This window comes from Miscanthus floridulus, chromosome 19 (assembly GCF_019320115.1).
Source record: "Miscanthus floridulus cultivar M001 chromosome 19, ASM1932011v1, whole genome shotgun sequence".
Taxonomy (NCBI): domain Eukaryota; kingdom Viridiplantae; phylum Streptophyta; class Magnoliopsida; order Poales; family Poaceae; genus Miscanthus; species Miscanthus floridulus.
The window spans coordinates 86,532,434-86,555,885 of record NC_089598.1 but is presented as its reverse complement, the minus strand read 5'-3'; the positions used below and the strand labels follow the sequence as shown (position 1 = coordinate 86,555,885).

At 43.6% G+C, this 23,452-nt stretch overlaps 1 protein-coding gene across 1 annotated transcript; it reads right to left on the bottom strand.

Annotated features, from left to right (window-relative positions):
- Nucleotides 1-211: 211 nt before the first annotated feature.
- On the bottom strand, nucleotides 212-23,012 carry LOC136526862 (ABC transporter G family member 36-like). The gene is made up of 22 exons (XM_066519434.1): nucleotides 22,693-23,012; nucleotides 7,330-7,450; nucleotides 7,123-7,211; nucleotides 6,963-7,047; nucleotides 6,563-6,722; nucleotides 6,399-6,475; nucleotides 6,237-6,290; nucleotides 6,063-6,153; nucleotides 5,643-5,944; nucleotides 5,274-5,555; nucleotides 4,458-4,774; nucleotides 4,192-4,352; nucleotides 3,845-4,105; nucleotides 3,357-3,637; nucleotides 2,918-3,247; nucleotides 2,557-2,847; nucleotides 1,910-1,993; nucleotides 1,701-1,834; nucleotides 1,280-1,507; nucleotides 1,021-1,192; nucleotides 666-920; nucleotides 212-583 (listed from the first exon to the last, which is right to left on the bottom strand). The coding sequence occupies exons 1-22, from the start codon at nucleotides 23,010-23,012 to the stop codon at nucleotides 314-316; spliced, it is 4,365 nt and encodes a 1,454-aa protein (XP_066375531.1). The 3' UTR covers nucleotides 212-313.
- Nucleotides 23,013-23,452: the final 440 nt, after the last annotated feature.

Here is a 23,452-nt window from a genome sequence, read left to right as displayed (position 1 = left end):
GGCTGCCACAACCTGTTGTCTATCGATTCCAGTAACCCCGCTGAATATTCGAACAAGGGTGGGAAACAACCAGATCGAGAAAATAAAACCAGGTTGAACAACCAACTGGTACAACTAAAATCTTATATTATTTCCCTGGAACCAATGCAAGATATATGTTCATGTAAAACCAATGTCTTCTAACATGAAAAAAGGTCTTCTAGCGTTCAAGTTGAAGCATTTGCATCTGGGACCAAGTAATTTGAAAAAAGAAGACCAGAATCTACTAACAATCCAATCAAATTTCAAATCATCGGTACCTATGTACCATTCATCATTTCCTTTGGAAATTCAGCTTCGTTATGGCAACACCGAACAACAGCGCAAAGAGGAGCCCAAATGCCACAACCCCCGCGGCGACCACCCCGAGGAGGCTGTGGTCGAAGCCGAGGTAGTCCCTGACAAAATTCGCCACGGTGGTGTTGGTAACGCCGTCAAAGAGCGGAGTATCGACATCATCACCATACTGCGACACTACCATCCCGTACAAGCTCCATGCGACAGGGCAGAGCCAATAATACCATCTCCACCAGATAGGAATTTTCTGATTGAAACATCACAGATGAGGTAGAATATTTAGTAGTAAAGTCATTCAAAAATGCAATACGAAGGTACAGCTAACTTACAGTTTGAGGGATCAGAAAACCAGAGAAGAGGTTCCATGTGGCGTGGAACGCTGCGGATACAATGGATGCTACGTTGTGGTTCTGTGTCAACCCGATCGCCATCATACCACAGAATGTGAAATACAGCAGTGTGAAGTACATGAAGAAGAGGTTCCAGAAGAATTTAGCTACTGTCCACTTGAACCCCATCATGGCATACACTATGACACTATATATGCAAGTCTGAACCAATGTGTAGGGGAGCTCAATTAAAACCTGCAGGAGAGACACTGGCTGGTGTGACGCGAGATTCCCCTTTCAGGCACTACATGTTCTCTCAACCCATCAAAGGCAACAAAGTGTGTAGAATTTTTACCTGCCCAAATGCATACGGGAAAGCTGAGTACATGCCGGCAGCTCTTTCACGGTAGAAGGCCATTCGCTCGACAGACACCACTGGCTGAACTGTTGCCGCGTTCAGCACACCCATGGTTAGAACAGCAGCATACATGGACCCCATGGCGTTGAACAGATCTTGTGGTTTCTCCCTGGATTAAGAGGCAAAGGGTAATAAGTGGCCACTTTCATAGGTGACACCAAGATCACATCATTTTTGCTATGTACTGATGCTCTACCTTTTGGTGCCAATACCCCAGAAGATGGTGCCGAAGAGTAGAGCTATAACGGTGGTGAAGAAAAACCGGACAGCATTGTACTGCGGGTTCCTCCAGTAGGACAGGTTCTGCTTCCAGAGGCAAGCCAGACATTGTGTGAAGAAAGACCGTGAGTGCGTGGTGGAGAAGTGGAGATCGCTCGAACCTGCTGGTGGAGTACTCAGTTCATGTATCAAGACCTTGTTCCTCCTGTATAAAATAAAAAATTAGACATTACTGGTGCTGCTACAACTTGCAACAAGAAATTCCTTTAGTTGCCAGTCATAATAGCAACCAACTAGAAAAACAAAATACAAACAGTTCACATATTAAAAAACAAAAACTACAACTCTACAAGTAGCATTTATACACATATATACTAGTAGGGCAGTAGGTTACTGACTGGCAGAGTTCAGAATTCTTGTATATGTCACTAAAATCAACTCCTAGCACAAATTCTTGTGTAACTGTTGTCACTTCCAGCATCCAGGTTGCCGGATTATAACCATCTTCGATTTTGCTGATTCCTTCAATTTCCTGAACAAAATGAAAGATTATTTGATTTCGAAACTGCAGTGTAGAAACATTTGAATCCTTTTAAGTCGTATTTACCTCAAAATACTTGATCATTTCTGAGGAATGACGGCCTAGTGGACCAAAATAGATCTGTTCTCCACCTTGCTTCAACAGTAAAAGCTGCGTGAATGGAATCATGAATTCAGGATTCTTTGCATCATTATTCAGACAATCAAAAGTCACAAATACTATTGCTAATTGCCATAGTTTGATCTCTTCAAGCAGAAAAAAGAGATACAACACAGGAGAAACTAGGCGGTTTTTCATTAAGAAGAGAATAGACACCCAAATTTAAGCACAGAGAGGAACCTGGGTGGTTGGGTGCATAACCACACCTCCCACCCAACTAGTTGACATGCTGTTGTAGTGACCGCTATATTCAATGTTCCCCATCAGTCCCTCACCATTTCCTCCTGTAAATTTGTATGGTTTGCTTGGTTGGTATTGCTAGGGACTATTATTCATTCAAAAATAAAATTAATTATAATACGTCACAGGAACTAGGCATCTTTACAATTAAAGAAAGACACCTAAAACTCAATTCCTAAAATATAGAACATGTCATTTGACCAAGGCTCACCTGTTCCCATGAGTAGTAACTAAGAAGAATATAGACTTATAGAGGGAATGAGGCCCATTGAAAAATAAAATTTCCTAATGCTTTAAGGCAATAGCTCATTTACCTCATCAAAGGCTTCAAATATGTCAATGCTTGGTTGATGAATTGTGCAGACGACTGTTCGACCGGTATCAACAGTGTTCCTCACTGTCCTCATCACAATTGCTGCTGCACGAGCATCGAGTCCTGATGTTGGTTCGTCCATGAAAATGATTGAAGGGTTTGCAACAAGCTCTACAGCAATCGTCAACCTCTTCCTCTGTTCGATCGACAGGCCATTAACTCTAGGTAATCCAACAAGAGCATCTCTTACCGGTGTGAGCTCCACAAGCTCCATCACCTCCTCAATAAACATCTGCATCCCCAAATCATGGATGTTCAGAAAATAATAAACTAAAAGTGAGTGCTTATCAGATTCAGCTGACCTTTCTTGTCTTCGAACTCACATCCCCTGGAAGTCGAAGGCATGCCGAAAACAGCAGCGACTCGTGCACTGTAACATGTGGGGAGTGGATATCATCTTGTTCACAGTATCCTGATACGCGTGCAAATGTTTCTTGTTTCTTTGGATATCCAGAAATGCTGATACTCCCCTTGATGTATCCATTGGTCTTTCTTCCTGCCAGAACATCCATCAGAGTTGTCTTGCCAGCGCCACTGATGCCCATCAGGGCAGTCAGTACTCCTGGCCTGAAAGACCCACTAACGCCCTTTAGGATCTCCAATTTATCTTCTAGAACTTGTGTTTTCATTTCCTGAAGTTTTCCATTGACAATTTTTCTTATACACTTATAGTTCAGGAAAAAAGAGAAACTTGATAGTTAAAAACTTACAATTATTTGCTCAGTCCTATATAAAACTCACCTGTGGGACATCGACAGAGTATCTGATACCATCAAAAGTTAGTGAGAGTGGAACAAAGGGGAGAATCACCCCCCTTTGTGCAGACATATAATTGGTATCAGTACTAGCCAAACTCGTTTCATTGTAGCTGCCTATGTCCTGACAAGCACTTTCATATGACTGGCAATTACATCCAAATTCCTTCTCTTCATGTAATGACACATCTACAGTCATACCAGTCAAATTTGCATGTTTCTCCTTTAGTGTCTCTTCTGATACTGACGGATACGAGTGCCCATATGCTGTAAAACCAAACAGGACATACATACCTCTTAGCAAAGTTATCAAGCTATTTGGTAGATTCAAGGCATTCTGTAAGGCATTGCAGTTCCTTGTTTCAGTTCATACTGTAACTGCAAATAGTGTAGATCATGGTAATGTACCAAGTTTTGATCACTTAACAGCCCTGCCAGAAAGGTACTAGTTAGTAAATGAAGGTGTGCACTCACACTTGAGGTATGCAAGGCAGAGCGTGAAGAGAGAGTTGAAGAGAAGCGTGAATCCAAGCAATGCACCAAAGCCAATCCAGTACCACTTGGCTTCTGGAAATATTCCATGGGACTTGAGGATAAGCACACCAAGGGGTTCAGTCGAGCCTGGAAGGACCTTCTGCCAACTTTGTCCCAAGAACTCGTTCACTGAGACAGCATTTTGCGCATACATCATCGGAGAGGTCCAGTATCCCCAAATCCACCATTTGTTCATGTCTTCTGGAAGTCATGAAAGGAAGGGGCAACTTAGCAGCAAAAGCTGCAAAATGAGTTCAAAATCATGGAACAGGATGACGGATTTTTACCTCTAGATAGAACAAATCCACCTAAAAGCATAACAACTAAAACTGCAAATGATCCAAAGACATATGCAACAATCATGTTTCTTGCTGCTCCTGCAATGAACCGGAAGAGGGAAGCTGCCATCTGATTAGCTGCTAAGAAAAGCAGATACTGCTTGAAAAGCCTAAGGATAATGAGACTCTGTCAGTCTGTCATAAAAAAGAGAGAATAGCATATGCAAGTGATTAAATACATAGGGTAAACATAGGACATGATTAATAAAACCCACCTGACTACATCTGGATCAAATCCAATGGCATAATAAGTTATGAAAACAAACCCACCAACTTCAAGAAATGTGATGGGGATCTTGAGAATCCATGATGGTAGAGTGTAAGTCCAAGCAGGATAGAAGAGGAGATCTCTTTGCTTGAAAAAAATGGGTAGCTTAAAAATGGTGAGGGTAAGCTCCGAGAAGCCATTGAATATGATCATGAGTGTTGTGAAGAAGAGTGCACCCATGTATATGCCTCCATTTGCCACAGAATCACGGTGCATTTTTGAACGGAAGAAGAGTGTCATCTCAATGACTGATAACAGGATCAGCTGTGTTGCCAAACGAACAAGTAGACACAGTTGTGTATTTGGTTAAGTAATGAATGTAACAAAGCATAGCTAGTGTTAGTCATCATTGGCCATGTTATCAACACTTCAAGTTTTCATTATATTCATGGCATTTGAAACCGTAAGGCTCCATTATCAACGTGGCAATTTTCCACATTTTCATAGGAATTGTGCTTTCTTTTAAATTCCTACATTCCAAAGACACTGAAAACTGGACATTCCAACTAATAGGAGCATCCCAACTTGCTAGTTGGTGAGACATTCAACAAAGGAAATATGTTTATGCTAATTATGCTTTATCTTAGGAAATCACCCTCCTTGCAGGTTATTTAGATTTTAGCCAAATATAGCTATTGGCTTTTAGCAACATACAACACTGAACGATATATTATTTGGTAAGAAGAGAGACAAACTGCTCATGTCAGTGCTGCATAAATAGTATTTTCATTTGAGCCAATTCTGAAGTTCAGGGGCCAATTACCTGTACAACTCGAAACATGTAGAAAAATGAGTTCCTTTTCATTAGCAGAATCTCCCGATCGATGTTGGCTTTCAGCAGCTCTTTTGCACTTACACCGTACTTTGAGGTTACCAAAGCTGAAGGGTGGTTCATGCTCTTGTCGAATGACACGGAAATCTCATTTGCCATGGCCTGTCCAACACGGAACGAGCGAAATGAATCTGCAAATTCCTTCACTGAGATGTAGCAGTAGGTCTGGTCGTACTGAGACCAGTACTGCTTCTGATCCTTTTTTGACGTCACCTACTCAGAGTTAGCAGATGAACAAATATATTTACTAAGAGTTATACATAAATGTAAGTAGCAATATCATGGTTCAGTTGGTCATACTTCTTGCAAGAAATCAGCGGCACCCTTTCTGTCAGGGCATCTGAACCCCATGGACTCAAAGAAATCAAGAACATCCTCACGGGGCCCATGGTACACAATCTGGCCATCTGAGAGGAGTAGGATGTCATCGAACAAGTTGTATGTCTCGGGTGCAGGCTGTAGCAAAGAGATGACTGCTGTTCCACTGAGGATGTGAATGGCCTGTCTGAGAGAGTTGATAATCTGGAATGTTGTGGAGCTGTCAAGCCCATTGGAGATCTCGTCCATGAACAATGCTTTCGCTGAACCAACTAATATCTCACCTACAGGTTGTACCAAAGTCAAATACCACCAGGCAGTGATTATTATTGTTTCTAGAGGACAAATGAAAATTTCAGAGTTCTGAATCCAGGACATAATTGTTGGTTGTTATGTCTGTACCTGCAGTAAGACGTTTCCGTTGTCCTCCAGATATACCCCTGAACATCTCATCCCCTACCGTTGTGTCTGCGCATACCTCTAGTCCTAATATCTACAACAATGATTGGTAAACCTAGAGCATGTAAACTTCAGGCCATTCAATATTGCAAACTACAAGTAATCTCCAATTTTCACCTTCAACATGTACTCCACTACCACATTAGCTTTATGCCCTCCCAGTGCAGCTGCCTGAAATGAGCATAACAATTTTAGTGCTCCTGTTCTGATTGGTATTCATGCAAATGATTAGGAAGCATGAAAAACTATTTATGTATGCATGATTTTCATATGTCATACCTTCATGAAAGCATCAAGGTCAGCATCAGGCTTAATGTTTGCCTCTTTCTCTCGCCTTAACAATTCACACAATAAGTCTGAGTAACAGAAATACAGTACCAATCAAGGAATTTGTAAGTACCAGTGGTGTTTTCTATTGTGAGAGCTTAATTGTTACATCATACCGTAGAAATATCCAACTCCTTGGCACCTTGCAGAGAAGGCAAGCGTTTCCCGCACAGTCATCTCCCCTATGTGAAGATCATGCTGGTTTACGTATGCAGCTGTCCTTTGGGGCACAAAATCATCCATTTCATGCCCATTGCAAGTGACTTTTCCTGAAACCTGCCAGAAGAGGAATTTGGCATGTGATTATAGCGTCAATGCCTAACCTAAATAATGCCTAAGGATAATGAATGGTTCTTAGTAGATTGAAAGCACAGCCAAATATACTTTCAGCAGTTATATATTCAGTAATTAACAAAACCTAAGACCTGGCCTAAAAGCTCTTTTCTTCATACATAAAAGCATAATTTCTCCAAGGCAAAGCATTTGGCTGTATAAGTAAATGCACAATTTGTATACCTTAAGACTCTTGCCTAACCTCCCAGATAATGCAAGAAGCAATGTGGTCTTCCCTGATCCTGGTGGGCCTAGAAGCAGAGTCATTCTGCAGAACAGCTAGAGCAAGGTGAATACAGTGAACTCATGAAGAACCCGTCCATTCAAGAAGAACAACATATACCTCTGAGGCTTGATGATGCCGCTGATGCCATTGAGGATTGGCATCATCTGCTTCCTGCTGGGCAATATATGTAGGGTATTTGCAGCTCCCTGAACGAGAATTCAAAAAGCCTCACACCATATGAAATTTAAGCAATATGAAGCTCAGGGATTAATATTGTTGAAATTCTAGTGCTGCATACACTGTACGGGGGGCAAATAGATATACCTCGAAAATGTTAGTGATTGAGTTTAGAATAGTTGGCAGGCCCCTGGTTCCAATGTGAACTTCAGCATCGACCTTCAGATGCTCGAAACGCACCTCAATTGTCGGAAGAACAATCCCAACTCTACAATCAAAATATGGAACACAAGCATTAATTGCATCTTATATATTCAGTCTAATGGCAACGTAATAAAAACGTCCCTTTGTCATCCCTTCAATATATCCTTTCTGTCATTTTCAATTAGTCCTTGTAACCACACAAGCAGCGATGGTGGGGCTGGAGGTCTCTAGCCCCCCCCTACCGACCCTAGGCATGTGGAGCCCCTCTAAGTCATCCCTTCAAATTTTATGCATATATGCATTAGGTAGGAAGGGCTAAGGTTAAGAGAAGATAAAAAAGCCTCTATTCTTTTGTTCAGCCCCTCCCAAATTTTTTTCTGTCGGAACTTTTATTTGTGCAAGGTCAATATAGAATATATAGAATTTCTTTTCAGAGATTTTTTCTTACTCTGTCTGGGTCAACAAACAATTCGAAACATCTTGACTTTTTTAGAATAGGTCATCAAATAGTAATGATTCGAAGCACTTCTTTTTTCACTACACTACTATTTTAGAAACCCAAGGACTTGATCGAATGGAGATGGAGAATACAGGATTTCGGTCCTAACAGGAAAAGACGGGAAACACGTACTCAATTTAAAGTGAGTAAACAGAATTTCATACTCGATCTCATAGATCACTATAGAATTATGTGGAAAGCCGTATTTGATGAAAGTTGTATGTACCGCTTGGAGGGAGATCTTTCCTGTATCTTTTGAGATCCACCCTACAATATATGGGGTCAAAAAGCCGAAAAAACAAGTGATTCATTTTTTGCCCTTATAAAAAAATGAATTCTTGAACTTTTATCCTTTGTACTAGGTAGCGTGTCCGTGCGTTCCTACGGGATAACTAACAATTTATATTAAAAATACATGGATCGCACGATAAGATAATAATACTGTTAAATTAAATATCAACGTTAAACTGATATTTAATCCAAAAAGCAAAGTTTATGAATTTAACATAGCCACGAAGTGCGCGGCATCGCAGGCTCACAAACTCTATAGCTTCCAGAGATTGGATCGAATCCAACCTAGAGTCTCAGAACCCTGCATCTTTTCCTGGACGGGCTTCACTTCGGATGCGCCGGTAGCAATATCAACGATCTCCCGTTGATGGACCAAGTCGTATGGATCCCCATATAATGGCTCAGACATGTAGATTTTGTTCTTCTTATACTTAGATACACTTGTTCCATTGAAGCTTTCATTGAAATGTTTAGACACGAACAATGTCTGATCACCGATGTCCCTCACCCTAGACCACTCCGGCGTACGGTCGTGGAGGTTGCACTTGTAGATCACGCTGCTGTAGGTGAAGCTCTGTGTCTCATGGAACATGCTCACCATAGCACCCACAATGTGCAGCTCACCGTTTGATTCCAGGTAGCTGTGGTGGTAGAGCCCCGCAGGTGGCGACAGCGATGGCAACAGCGTCGTGGTTGGAGTAGCGCCGGCGGCGTTGCTGCTGCAAACGAAGATTTCTCCAGTGCAGTCGATCGCCAAGAACTTATCTTGGCAGTAGACGATGGACCCCATGGAGAACTCTAGTTTGGCGTCGAGCAGCGTCCATGCGCTGTCGACTCCAACCCGGTAGAACGCGACCTCCATGGAGCACCCAAGCATGGCCATGGCCACGCACTCGCGGCCGGCGACGTCAGGCGACGCCGAGAGCACGATCTCACGGAAGAACATGTCCCTCATGTCTTCTAGCTTGATGGCTCTGCCTGTGGCATCCGCATCCCCGTAGCCGTTGGTGGGATGGAGGACCCACCGGCCATGGACCCTAGACACGCGTTCCGATGAGGATGCCGCCGCGACGTGTTCGCCTGCTAGCGGGAGCTCAACGCGGGGGGTGTAAGGAAAATGGACCCTTGGCCCATTTACTTTAGATTTTGGTGTTTGATGACCAACACAACTAAATTGGACTAATGAATTTGCAAGTGATTGTTTTGAAGTTCAATAGGATGCAAGACGTGACTTGTACAAAGGCGACGTGATGATCCGATGATCAACACCTTAAGCAAGACCTTAGGAGCACAAGTGAAGACCCAAGATATCAAGCAAAGTCCAAGCACGAAGATAGGAACCAAGCCGCACGCAAGATCGAGAAGAAATAAGCCCACAGAGGTGATCGGACGCTGGACCGGACGCTGATGGAAAGCGACCGGACGCTCCGACCAGAGGCTCGGCAACAGCAGCAGCGACCGGATGCTGGACCAGACGCTGGCGGCAAACCAACCGGACGCAGGACAACAGCGTCCGATCGAGTACAGAGAGGTTCCAGAGCGGCGAACTTGCGACCGAACGCGTCCGGTGGCATGTGACCGGACGCTGGTAACGTCCGATCAGTTGTTCGTGGCTCCAACGGTCGAGAATACCAGACGCGTCCGATCAGGACGACTCTAGCATCCGGTCAGTAGCAGAAAAGCGGGACTTCGTCCCCAATGGCTACTTTCTCAGTGGGGCTTATAAATACAACCCCCAACCAACCAAACTGTATGGGTGAAGCTGAGGAAACATATCAAGGGTGTTGATACACCATTTTAGTGATCTCCACTTACATAGTGCTTAGTGTTTTATTAGGTGATTAGCATAGGTGCTTTGCGAAGTGCTTAGGTTGATTAGACCACCGCTTATGTACTTGCTCTAGGTTTAGGCCAAGTGTTTAGTGAGGTTTGCATACCTCTTACCACTCAATGCTTGCGCGTACCATTGTTATACATCGGAGGGGCTTGTAGTCTTGCGAGATCACACCAACCGAGTTTATGGTGTGACCGCCACCGTGTACCGGAGGGAACAAGGCCCGCGATGTTTCGGCTGGAAGCTTGATAGTGAAGACGGCGGGGAGCATCCGGGAGAGGCTTACCGGAAGGCACGTCAGAGACCCACTTGTGCATGGGGAAGACCCGAGGCTATCCATGGAGTTACCTGATTCGGGAGCTTGGCTCTTGCGAGGGATTCCTTGCGAGGGGCTCCAATGAGGACTAGGGGGAAGCTTGCGCGCTTCTCGATACCTCGGTAAAAATATCGGAGTCATCGATGGGAGTTTGTATATCTCTACCTTGCTCTTTAGCTTCCGCATTTACATTGATTGTATTACCTCTTTTACGGTAGAGATAGCAACACACTAGCAAAACCGTAGTTGCACATTTAGATAGTTTATCTTTTGCATATGTTTTGCTAGGGTTAGAAAAAGAGGCCATAGTTTTAGAGTTAGATTTTTCAGTTGCCTAATTCACCCTCTCTTAGGCGCCACGGTCCCCTTCAATTAGTATCAGAGCCGGTTGGTTCAATTTGGACCTTTGGCTTAACTGCCGTTGAGCCGACGCTATTTAGATAGGTTGGGATGGATACCTCTAGGCCTCTGCACTTTGACGGCACTAACTTCCCATACTATAGAGCTAGAATGGCTTGCTACCTTGAGGCGGTTGATTTGGGAGTTTAGAGAGTCACTCGTGACGGGATGAAACCCATTAAAAATCTCGATAAACCCACGAAGAGTGATGAAAAGGAAATTCATTTCAATGCTAGAACAAAAAATTGCTTGTTTGAATCTTTTAGCATGGATGTGTTTAACCAAGTGTTCACTTTAAGTACGGCACATGAAATTTGGTTAAAACTTCAAGAGCTCCATGATGGCACAAGTAATGTCCGTGAGCAAAAACATTGTCTAGCTAAACAAAATTATGATTCCTTCGAAATGAAAGATGATGAGCTTGTTCGTGATATGTATTCTCGTTTGAATCTAATTATCAATGAGCTCCATTCTATAGGATTAATAAAGCTAGATGATGCAGACATCGTGAGGAAGATCATCTCCGTGCTACCACAAAAGAAATATGCAAACATCATCACCATCCTTCACAACATGGAGGACTTGAGCACCATGACCCCGGCCATAGTCATTGGTAAGATAGTGGCATTTGAAATGTCACGCAAGATGGGTCAAGAAGAAGCCTCTTCATCAAGCAAAGGCAAAGCTCTTGCATGTGGCGAGAAAAAGGAGATGAAGGGCAAGCAAGTTGAGACAAGCTCAAGCTCAAGCTCCTCAAGTGAAGATGAAGAAGAAGATGAGGATGATGATAATGATGAAGACTCAAGTGATGATGATCAATCTTCCTCCTCCACCTCTGACCTTGATGAAGAATCAATCAAACTAATCAACAAGGTGGAGAAGATGATCCAAAAGCTCATTGTCAAGGGTGTGCCCATCCAAATTCAAGATCTTATTTTCACAAATCAAAGAAATGAGCAAAGAAAGAGAGGATGCTATGGATGCGGTGAGTTGGGGCACTTTGTGGAAGCTTGTCTAAATAAGCCCACACCTAAGACAAAAAAGAAGGCATGCAAGAAACAAGCCCTCACATCAATAAGGACATGGGATGATTCTTCAAGTGAAGAACACCATCACAAGAGGCGAGGGCGCAAGCACTCATCATTAAGCTCTTGTCGTGTGTGCCTTATGGCACGAGGTAACGAAAGCTCATCCTCTAGTGAGAGTGATAGTGATGATGAAATGCCTTCTTATAAAGAAATTGTGCAACAAAATCTTAATTATGCTAAAGTTTGTACTAGTCAACAAAAGAAGCTCGGAAAGATTAAAGAAAAGCTAGATAGTTCACAAGAAGCATACAAAACTTTGCTTGAACAATATGAGAACTTTGCTAATCTTAATGTTGAACTATCTACCAAAATTGAGCGACTTAAGGCTAGTGCAACAACAAATGCATGCACAATCAATGATGAGCAACTTGTAAAGAAAAATGAAAAATTAAAAGAAAAGTTAGCTAGCTCACAAAATGCTTATAAAAGTTTGCTTGCTAAAATGGAAACCATGTGCAAACATTGTGATGAGCTAACTAATAAAGTTTGAAGCCGTTAGCACAACCCCCACCAAGGCATCTAAAAAGAAAAGTTCTATCATTAATATGTCTAAAAAGGATGCCTCTACTTCTTATAATGATTTATGTTTAGACTCACCTTTGTGCAACCAAGTTTGTGTTGAGAAAGTTGTTGTAGATACATGCACACAAGAGGTTGCAAAGGAGAATGAGCAACTCAAGCAAGAAGTAGCCCGCCTCACCAAGGACTTGACTCAAGTGAAAGGCAAGACGAAGCAAGTCCAACTTCATCAAGATAACACCGTCAAGGGAGTGAAGAAGCTTGATGAAGGACAAACCGTGCTTTGCTACGTATGCCACAAGTCCTATGAGTGCAAGGTGAAGAATGGGGGAGGAGCAAAGAAGAAGGAGAAAAAGCAAACAAGCAAGCTCTCCAACACCTACACCAACAAGGTGGACAAGAAGGCCTCCACACCTTATCTCTTGAAGAAGAAGAAAAATGACAAGGTGGTGGCCATCAAGGTGAACAAGCAAGTCAACAATGGGGCCAAATGTTTTTGGGTGCCAAATGAAATCATTTCCAACATGAAGAGCACCAAAAAGGTTTGGATCCCGAAAGGGAAGTGAGAAGTCCAATGGACATCAGGAATTTGGAGACTTGGCAAAGTATGGATGCATTTCATGGGGTGCATCATGATGGACAAAATCATTGCCAAGTGGGTTAGTGAATACTATAGACTCAAATTCCCCTTCCCATGTTAGGTAACTAGATTCAATTTACTTCAATTGATATTAGATTTAAATTTTCCTACAATTGGTATCTTTTAGCATCTAGTTACTCTTCATGCCTAGGTTTGCATTTGCATTTTTATATATTTTGTCATGCATACACTAGGTATTTCATATGGTAGGCTTGCTCGGTTTCATTCTTATTCCTTGGAGCAATCCTACATGGTTTAAAATTGTTTAGGAGCACGACACATAGCTTGTCCTTCAATTGTTCATCTAATATGTGCCAAAGTCCAAATTATAGATAATTTCTCCCGAATATTGCCTTAAAAAATGACTCTCACATTCATATGATGTCATCTTTCAAGTGGTATTTTTTATTTTAAAATCAATGTGCATATTTCCTGCAAGTATTCCATACTTGTGTGCACAAATTTAGGGGGAGGTTACTCTATAAGTTGGATGCTTTGAGACTAACACCTTTTCAAGCTTATCATGTGTGTAGTAGTCTCATTGCAAGGAAAATGGAGTCCCTGGAGTTAAGCATCATACTTTAAATATCCACCACCGATTGCAAGTGGTAGAAATCAAATTGATTTCTACATGTGGTATTTCTAAACCAATATCATCATGTTGATTTCATTTTGATATTTATATGCTTTCTCCGTGCATTATATAGATTAAATTCCCTTGTACAATACTTTGCCAATTATGCATATGCTTTGACTTCTATCATATGTATGCATATATTTAGGAGGAGCTTGGTCTATATAATGTGAGAGTCAAATTTTGTGATCTATTTCACTCTACACACAAAGGATCACAAAGTTTGACCCTCCCTTGTGCTACTAATGTCTTTCTTTTTGGTGTTTGATTCAAAAGGGGGAGAATTTAGAGGACCAAAAGTAAGCATTAATTTATAGTAATGGTCCGAGAAAAGGAGGATAGTGGATTATGGATTAGCCTATGTAATAGGAAGAATTTATAGGAAGCAAGGCTTAAATCCATAATACCACATGGGGACATTTACAAGGGCAAGATAAGTTTTTATGTAGTCTTACAAGTAGTATCTTTTAGCATCATATAACATTGCCCCTTGCATTGCATCCTAGCAAGTAGGTAGTTTTTAAATTTCAAATTTTTATTATTTGCTTGCTTTGGTCGAGCTATCATCAATCACCAAAAAGGGGGAGATTATAAGGAAAATAGACCCTTGGCCCATTTACTTTAGATTTTGGTGTTTGATGACCAACACAACCAAATTGGACTAATGAATTTGCAAGTGATTGTTTTGTAGTTCAATAGGATGCAAGACGTGACTTGGACAAAGGCGATGTGATGATCTGATGATCAACACCTTAAGCAAGACCTTAGGAGCACAAGAGAAGACCCAAGATATCAATCAAAAGTCCAAGCATGAAGATAGGAACCAAGCCGCACGCAAGATCGCGAAGAAACGACCTCACAGAGATGACTGGACGCTGGACCGGGTGCTGGACCGAACACTGATGGAAAGCGACTGGATGCTCCGATCAGAGGCTCGGCAACAGCAACAACGACCAGACGATGGACCGGACGCTGGCGGCAAACCGACCGGACACAGAACAACAGCATTCGATCGAGTACAGAGAGGTTCCAGAGCGGCGAACTTGTGACCGGACGCGTTTGGTGGCATGTGATCGGACGCTGGCAGCGTCCGATCAGTTATTCGTGGCTCCAACGGTCGGGACGACCGGACGCGTCCGATTAGGATGACTCCAGCTTCCGGTCACTAGTAGAAAAGCAGGACTTCGTCCCCAACGGCTACTTTCTCAGTGGTGCTTATAAATACAACCCCCAACCGGCCAAATGGTATGGGTGGAGCTGAGGAAACATATCAAGGGTGTTGATACACCATTTTAGTGATCTCCACTTGCATAGTGCTTAGTGTTTTATTAGGTGATTAGCGTATGTGCTTTGCGAAGTGCTTAGGTTGATTAGACCACCGCTTATGCGCTTGCTCTAGGTTTAGGCCTAGTGTTTAGTGAGGTTTGCATACCTCTTACCACTCGGTGCTTGCGCGCACCATTATTGTACATCGGAGGGGCTTGTAGTCTTGCGAGATCACACCAACCGAGTTTGTGGTGTGGCCACGACCGTGTACCGGAGGGAACAAGGCCCGTGGCGTTTCGGCGGGAAGCTTGATAGTGAAGACAACGGGGAGCATCCAGGAGAGGCTTGCCGGAAGGCACGTTGGAGACCCACTTGCGCTTGGGGAAGGTCCGAGGCTATCCATAGAGTTACCCGACCAATTGCTTGGCCCTTGCGAGGGGCTCCAATGAGGACTAAGGGGAAGCTTGTGCGCTTCTCGATACCTTGGTAAAAATACCGGAGTCATCGATGGGAGTTTGCATATCTCTACCTTACTGTTTAGCTTCCGCATTTACATTGATTGTATTACTCCTTTTGCGGTAGAGATAGCAACACACTAGCAAAACCGTAGTTGCACATTTAGATAGTTTATCTTTTGCATAGGTTTTGCTAGGGTTAGAAAAAAGAGGCCATAGTTTCAGAGTTAGATTTTTAAGTTGCCTAATTCATCCGCCCTCTTAGGCGTCATGGTCCCCTTCCGGGGGTACGGGCACCGGCGAATGGATTCAGCAGCGTCACGGACGCCGCCTCATCCATGAGCACCAGCCACCCACACGAGGAGCCGCACACCACCTTGCCGCGCACCTCGGGCAGTGTCTTGGATAAGACCTTCTTCTTCGGGACACAGTAGAAGCCGACGTGGTCTGAGTCAGGGTCGAACGGGAGCAGCAAGAGCGGCCTGAAAGTCGCGAACGGGACGGCGGTGCGCCATGGAGAGCAAGCGGATCGGAAGGACGCCGCGTCGTGGCCTAACGCGAGACGCTGCCTGATGAACTCGAGGAGATCCTCTGGCAGGCTGGATCTCTAGTTAGGGAGAGGTAGGGACCTTCTCTTGGGATTGGGAGGCTGAGCCATGGAAGATAGATGACATCAACTATGGTTCACGCAAGAAACAACAAGCGAGGGCGATGGAACACGTGAGCGTGAAACCAAATGAAAGGAGGAAAAAGCTATCCCTTTTGCAAATGCAAAGAGGGGAAGTAATTAAATGTATGCAGATTTGGCAAGGTTCTCAGAAATGCAAAGAAGTTCCTTTTGTCTTAATTCTCTTTCCTTCTGTGTTAATTCTCTTTCCTTTTGCTCGTTGACATGTATGCTGGTGCATGAAAATATGCAATGTGTATATGGATAGCACAATAATTTTCTACTTCCTATTTTGCCGTGATTCCTCTATCACATGACAGGCAATATTCAATCAAGGAGAATGGCACGATCAATCAGTAATTAAGATGTCATGGGATCGCAGGCGTGGACAGACGGACGAACCAAAACAAATGTCGCACCAAAAAATATCGCATCAAGCATCAGTGTATCAATGCCAACCATTGACTCATCCTCTAGAGTTTACAAATGTAAGCCATGGCAATAAATTGCAACAATTCAGGGCAAGTTCAGTGAGAAATCCCTCTTTTTCAAGGTTTAACTTCAGTGAAAAATCATCATTCTTTTTTTTGCCTGCCTACATCAGATTGTTCAAAAATAAACAAAGATCAATCCATAGACATTTTGCAGTGCAGAGATAACTTTGTGACCTGGCTTGGTGTTGCGGTTATGGGAACACGAATTCAGCGAGCGAGGTCTAGAGGTGCAAAGGCCTGATGCCAAATATCTGAATACCATCTAGTGTAATAAAAAAATTAGCAAGCCAAAAATTCAGTGGCCATAAAAAAGTTGAAAAGAGAAAAGTATCTAATATATTTTACTAGTAAAGTATCTAACATTGATACACCAAGCTCATGAATTGAGACTATCAGTAAATAAATAAGGTTTGAGCTACTTGAAACGAGATTGGTACAGACAAAGGGCTAACTATGCTAAAAAACAATGGCATCCAATGTGCAGACACACAATATTAAAAAAAATAGATGATTAACTATATAACAAGAATGTCTGCAGCATCATGAACTATGGTTGTGTAACATCATGAACGGCGAGCGATGGAGGACGAGCGACGTCAATCGGTCTACATATGCGAAGACGACAGCTCGGGTGCACGACTCAGGTGGCGTCGAGGTAGCGGCGTGGTAGCCGAGGACGACAGCTTGGGTGCATGGCGCGGGCGAACGGCGAGGACTATGGCGCGGACATCGTGGATGCGGCGGTGTTTCTAGGTGCACAATGCGGGCGAACGGCGAGGACGACGGCGCGACGTCGTGGAGGCGGCAGTGTACGTGGTGCACGGGGAGGATGACGGCGCGGGTGCACAGACCAGACAATGGAGCAGGTCGTGGAGGGGAGATCGCACGGGGAGGTGATCTTGCGGTGACCTTGCGGCGATCGATGGTGTAGCCACAGGTGCATCCACTGGTAGGCAGAAGGTGGATGATCCATTGCTATTGCTTCTCCACTACACGACGAGGAAGAAGTAGGGGTGGCTCGATCGTGCAGGGGCGTGAGGAATGGGGCGCGTGACGATCGTCTCCGTGCAGCGACCAGTGACGCGCTTGAGTCCTACCAAGAAGACGCGTTCAATCGTGCAACGACGAGCGACGATGGTCTTCCGTGTTTGTAGCGCATGCAAATTAGGGTCAAGAATTTTATATTTGTGGCACGGGGACGGTATGATCGAGCGTGAGACGTGGGTGATCGCTTTCCTTGTTTGAAGCAATTAGGGTCAAGACTTTCCGTGTTTGTAGCGCATGCAAATCAAGGTCAAGACTTTCCGTATTTGTAGCGCATGCAAATCAGGGTCAAGACTTTCCGTGTTTTCTTCGCACCAAAGGACGTAGCATGCGGGAGATGTCGTGGGATCGCAGGCGTGGGTAGATGGACAAACCAAAACAAATGTCGCACAAAAAAATGTCCACACTTTATTCTTTTTAGTTGTAGGAGATAAGAGCATAACTTTAGTTCAAAGAATACCCATCTCTCTTTTTGTGTTTGTAGGAAACTAAACTAGACCTTCTAGACAGTTCATGGTTCGTGACATGCTTGGAAGCCAGTTTGGCATTTGCTATTGCCAGTTGCGCCGTCTTATGGTTGTGTCATGTTAGCATGGCATTTTTATTTGTAGACAATGTCCAACACTATGCTTGGTCGGTGGTACTCGGTTGGATCCAAAGTCTCAGTCACCAGTTAGTGAGATGACATAGTGGTTGACAACAGTATATATAGGCCATAGATAGATTTGGATAAGGTCACTTTTCTTCAAGAGCTCCAAGACCGGCTTTAGCGACCTTGGCTTCTTTGGGGGATTGCAACATTGTTCTGGCTAAAACTGGCGAGGGCCCCGTTCGCTGGTGTGAAACTTGGCTAAAACTGGCTGGAAAACATTGTTCCGGCTGAATTGTTGTGAGAGAAAAACACTGTTCCGACTGAAAAAAGAAGTCGAACAAGCCGAATATGGGGTAAGACGAACAGGGCCGAATATAGGTGAACAAAAACAGTGAGCTTCTTACCACCGGGCAATAGGTTAATTCTGATGTTTCCTAGTGGATCTTGAACTCCTTCAGGTACACCTCCATGGACATTTGTTTACATAGAGTAATGAGTACCATCACCCAACATTGGAATGCATTGATCGAGTCTTCACCACATCAAATTGGGTTGACAAATTCCCAAACCATATGCTATGGGTGGCATCGTCTAACCGCTATGATCATGTGCCCCCTTGAAAAACAACATTGTTTCACCTGCGAAGGAACATTTTGGTGTTGAGTCCATATGTCCAAAGTTCAAGGGATACCTTGAAGCGGTCTAGGAGGGATGAAGTGTGGAGGTGGACGATTCCAACCCTGTTGTACTTTGGATCAATGACTATGAAACAATTCCAAAGCCCTCCAATGTTGGAGTAAAAAAAAATTCATGGGTAGTATAAGGCTGCAACTCACGATCACAAAGGAGGTGGTATTCAAGTTGGGCATTGCTCAAGAGTCTAGGTCACTGAGCGCTGACGAGTTCCAACTCTGTAAGGAGTTGAATGGTCACTATTTGGGTCTAGCATCACTGTAACACGATAGCTCATCAAAGGCCGTGTTTTTTCTTTTTTGCCAATGGAGATGTGTACACCAAATTCTTCCACTAATTAAAAGACTTCCACCATAACCGGCAGAACTGCATTAAATCTTTCGGAGTCGATGGGCTTTCGTTGGTGCAAGAAGAAGAGAAGGTAGATGAGGCTTTATCACTTCAACGAGCTGCTTGGTACCCCCATGTATAGAAGTTGTGTTTGCTGCCCTCATGTTTCCTTGCCATGATGTCAATCTCTCTTCCTTGGGTGTTTGTTTCTCCGGAGAAGAGATCTAGTGGGTCATTAGGACATACAATAAGAAAAAAACACCAGGGTCAGATGGTTTCACTGGCCTCTTTTATAAGACAACTTGGTTAGTTCCAAGGCTGATGTCATGAACGCCTTCCATGCTCGCTGGTCGCTTGATGGGAGGAGCTTCCGCTTGATTAACTATGCCCTTCTCATCGTTTTAAAGGAGAACAAGTTAGGCATAGGAAATCAAGGCCTACCGACCGATAAGACTAATCAACAACTTTTGGGAAGCTTTTCTCTAAAGACTTGCAACACAGTTCGCTCTGGTCATGGACAAGTTGGTTCATCCCAACCAGAGCACATGCATCAAAGGGTTGCTTCGTCTTTTGGCTTGCCTTACATGCATCAAAGGGTTGTCTAGACTCTAGACCAGTGTTTTCCTAAACGCTAAATGGTAAACAGTCGGTCACCTACCGTTTAGCCATTATTCGGGCAAAACGTCCCATTAAACGGGCTAAACGGCCAATTAAACGGGGTAAACGGGTGATTAAATGGAAACAGCGCACCACCGTGTAGAGTTTACACGGTGTTTAAACGGGCTAAACGACCGTTTAGACGAACAGTGCTCTAGACACGCTCGTGTAAATGTTTTTTTTGAGAGCTGTCTGTTTACACTAAAATGAAAAACTTATCATCAATAGCCATTTTTAAAACAATATTTCAACTACACCTTCAGATCAATAAGATAAGATATACTTACACATACATGGGCCAACTATGTCTCCTTTTGTGCCTCTTCTTCTGCCCTACTTCATGACCGTCGACACGAACTACTTGGCACCAACACACCCTACCTCCTCTAGCACCTTCCAGCAATCTCCTACCACAGTTGTTAGCAGTGCAGCCTCGCTAGAACTTCGTCTTGCATTGGTACCATAGTCCATACGTAAACTCAATCATGAACCTTAAGGGCGTCAGTTCACCACAATTTTTACTTACTCCCCTTGCTTCCTTCAAATAAATTGCTTCCAAAATGAGATAGTTTTCCAAATCAGGAGGTCTCTTGCTTTAGTAAATTGAGAGCCCTCTAGTTAGCTTTTCTTAACAAATTCAATTTATCTTCAAATAAATCAAATAGGGGTCGTTTGGATCCTTTTATTTTGGAGGAAATAGAATCTACTTAATGGATATGCTATTTGGCTTGGAATTTGAGATTGCACAACTTTCCAAAGTTCAATATAAGCCCATCCCAAATTCATAGGGTGGAAGATGAAAATGAATTATATAGATCACCATGCTATATTTCTACTCTTCAATTTATAACACGCTCTTTAACTAGCTTCTCTATAGTAGAAATCCAACATATAAACATCTCCCTTGCATGGCTAACAATAGTATACAAATATATTCCATATACAATCATATTAGGTTATGGTAAAAAAATAATCATATTAGCTTAATTAATATGTGCCTAAATTATAATTTATTGAAATGAATTCAATTTCAAAGATCCAAACGGGGCCATTAAGGATTTATGCTTTAATATATACGGATTAACTCGTACCACTAATTTCTGTACAATTGTCTATTTTTTATGAAACAAAACTTTCTACTATTGTCAATCTCGACATTTGCCGATCCAGCTCAGTCATTCGGAGGTGCTCATCATAGAGGTAAGATGTGCTTACGTACATTCATGGTAATCCTTGCGCATTTGCACAAAGTCTCGTAAAAAAAAATCCAACATAGTTGGATGCTTACAAAAGTAATCCTTGCGCACACACTATGAAACCTTAGCGGAGAGCACAAAGTGGAGACATGGAAAATAAAGAAAGAAAGATTGGCCTCCATAGCAGTCAAACCAAAAAATAAATCCAAAGGGCCTTGCCAATGCCACCACTCTCGTTGTCGTCCCTTGCTTTTCCATCCCTCACAGCTCAATCCCATTCCCATCCATGCTGCTGCCCCCGCCTCTCAGTTATATTATGTATTTATTTTTTTATTCTTCACTATGTCTATCTCGTCATAGCTGATGTCTTTATAAAGACATTCCGATCCCGATCAGGACAAAGTGATGCCTTCTAGCTCGGACTTCCGGCACGATCATGGATCCTAAGGACCAATGTCAACTTCTAACAAGATGTAATAAATGATGTGACAGTCCTACTATAGATAATAGCTACTGTCTGCTAATAGTTATCTCTTTTAGATCTAAACAAGTGCAGTTAATAAAATAACTAATGATTAGCTGGATCTCTAGACAGACTAGCTCACTAGATGGATCAAATCAGATAATAGTAGCTAATAGTTATCGTAGTAACATTTTTTATTAGCTGTGCCTCCAAACACCCTCTAGTTAATAGGTAGCTAATAGTTAGCTAGCTAGTATTAGATATGAGCTATTAGCCAGCTAATTATTAGCACATAATGAAATCCAAACATGGCCTATATGTATCTTAGATTTCTCCTCGTCATGACAAAATTCCGATGGATCCAACAAACCTCATCCAGGTACGGTTGGAACAAGATCCTTGCCCACCGAGGTCGGTCCAACTACTAGACGTCCCTCCCAGCCTCGTGCCAACATCTTTGGGTAATTTTTTTTTCATTAAAACAAATCGTTCGCAATCGCAAAACATTTTTTGACAGTTACGTACGCGAGCAATGGGGTAGACCTAACTTTATTCAAGAGTATTCAGCTAAATACCTATAGTTTTCTGGTAAATACATATAGTGTACAGTGTATACATACATGTGTAATAGGAAAAACGAAAATAGAGCTAAAATAATCAATAGGGTATTCATGAATAATTGAGCCAAAACAATAGCCTCTTCGTACTCTCTTTCAGACTCGTCATCTCAGGCCTAGTAGACCAATTTTCTTCAATTCCTTATAGCTCGACGCTTCACCTCCTCTCTCTCTCTCTCTCTCTCTCTCGATTCTCATTCCAAAAACCAAACCCTAAACCCTATACAAAGATGCGACGTGCCATGGGTTGTGCTTAAGCCAAAGCAAAGACTGTCATGCCATATTGGTATGGCTCAACATGCCTCGTGTGCCTAGAGCCTAGAGGTCACGATCTGGAATGGAACGAAGGACGAGAGAACCGTGCCGGCCTAAGTCCCACCTCTATTCGTGGCCCTGCCAATAATGGCACTGTAATCGTCCGAGCGCGCGAGTGCGATGTAGAATGGGAATCAAGAACACAGCTCCAACGACATCCATGACGGAAGTGTCATCAGTCGAATACAAGTGGATGAACAGGAACTCTCTCTAGATCTCTCTCCACTAAGAAATGTGAGCGCCAGCTCGAGCACACGATCAAGCGAGAACAATGAGCACGCACGCGTGTATACGTACCGGTCGATGCGTTCCCTGAGCCTGAGCAGGAACCCCTCGTTGTCCCGGTCGACGGAGCCCACGAGGCGGTCCAGCAGCGCGCGGCGCTGCGCCAGGCCGAGGTCCCCGACGTCCACCACCGCCTTCCCGCAGGCGCCATCGTCGACGATCGCGCTGCGGGCGCGTTGGGCCGTGGGCAGCCGCTCCAGCGCCGCCCAGAGCCGCACCTCCTCCTCGTCCTCGTCACCGCCGCAGCAGCCAGCACGGGGCCTAGTGATGGTGGCGCTGTGTGGTGCCGCCGCCGCAGCGTGTGCCATTTCTGTTTCCGCCGACGACTCCATATCGGCCGCTTCTTTTGGTCCGTCGGGCCACGGCAGGCAGGACGAGCTGTATATAGTGACAGGAGGAGCCTTGGTTCTTTGTTTTTCCCGGCGGAGTCTAGGAGGAATAAACTAGCAACGCTAGCTATGTGCAGAGGAGGACAGCAATATATTGCTGCAGTGTGGTTTTTTTGGAATTCATCGATGCTACTGTAAAACCTAGCAATGAATTTGTTACCTACTGGACGTCCACGGAACCCCATCGCTTCTGAACGCAGCTAAACTTTACGGCACGGAAAAAAAAAATGATATCCATTCGCTCGCAGCATGTATGGGAGAAAACACAAGCAACTCTAGATTCTACGAGCACTACCGGAGACGGTTTTTTTTGTTGAGTGTTCCAAACTTTGCCGAGTATTTTTTATCGGGTACTCGGTAAAGAGGGTGTTTGTCGAGTGCCA

What these genes read in the sequence shown, in the direction of transcription:
- LOC136526862 (XM_066519434.1), bottom strand. Translation starts at nt 23,012, where the DNA reads ATGGAGTCGTCGGCGGAAACAGAAATGGCACACGCTGCGGCGGCGGCA. An exon ending in TGAGTTCGAAGACAAGAAAG is followed by an intron (nt 2,848 to 2,917) that starts GTCAGCTGAATC and finishes TTGGGGATGCAG; the next exon opens with ATGTTTATTGAGGAGGTGAT. An exon ending in GTTTTCTGATCCCTCAAACT is followed by an intron (nt 584 to 665) that starts GTAAGTTAGCTG and finishes TGTTTCAATCAG; the next exon opens with AAAATTCCTATCTGGTGGAG.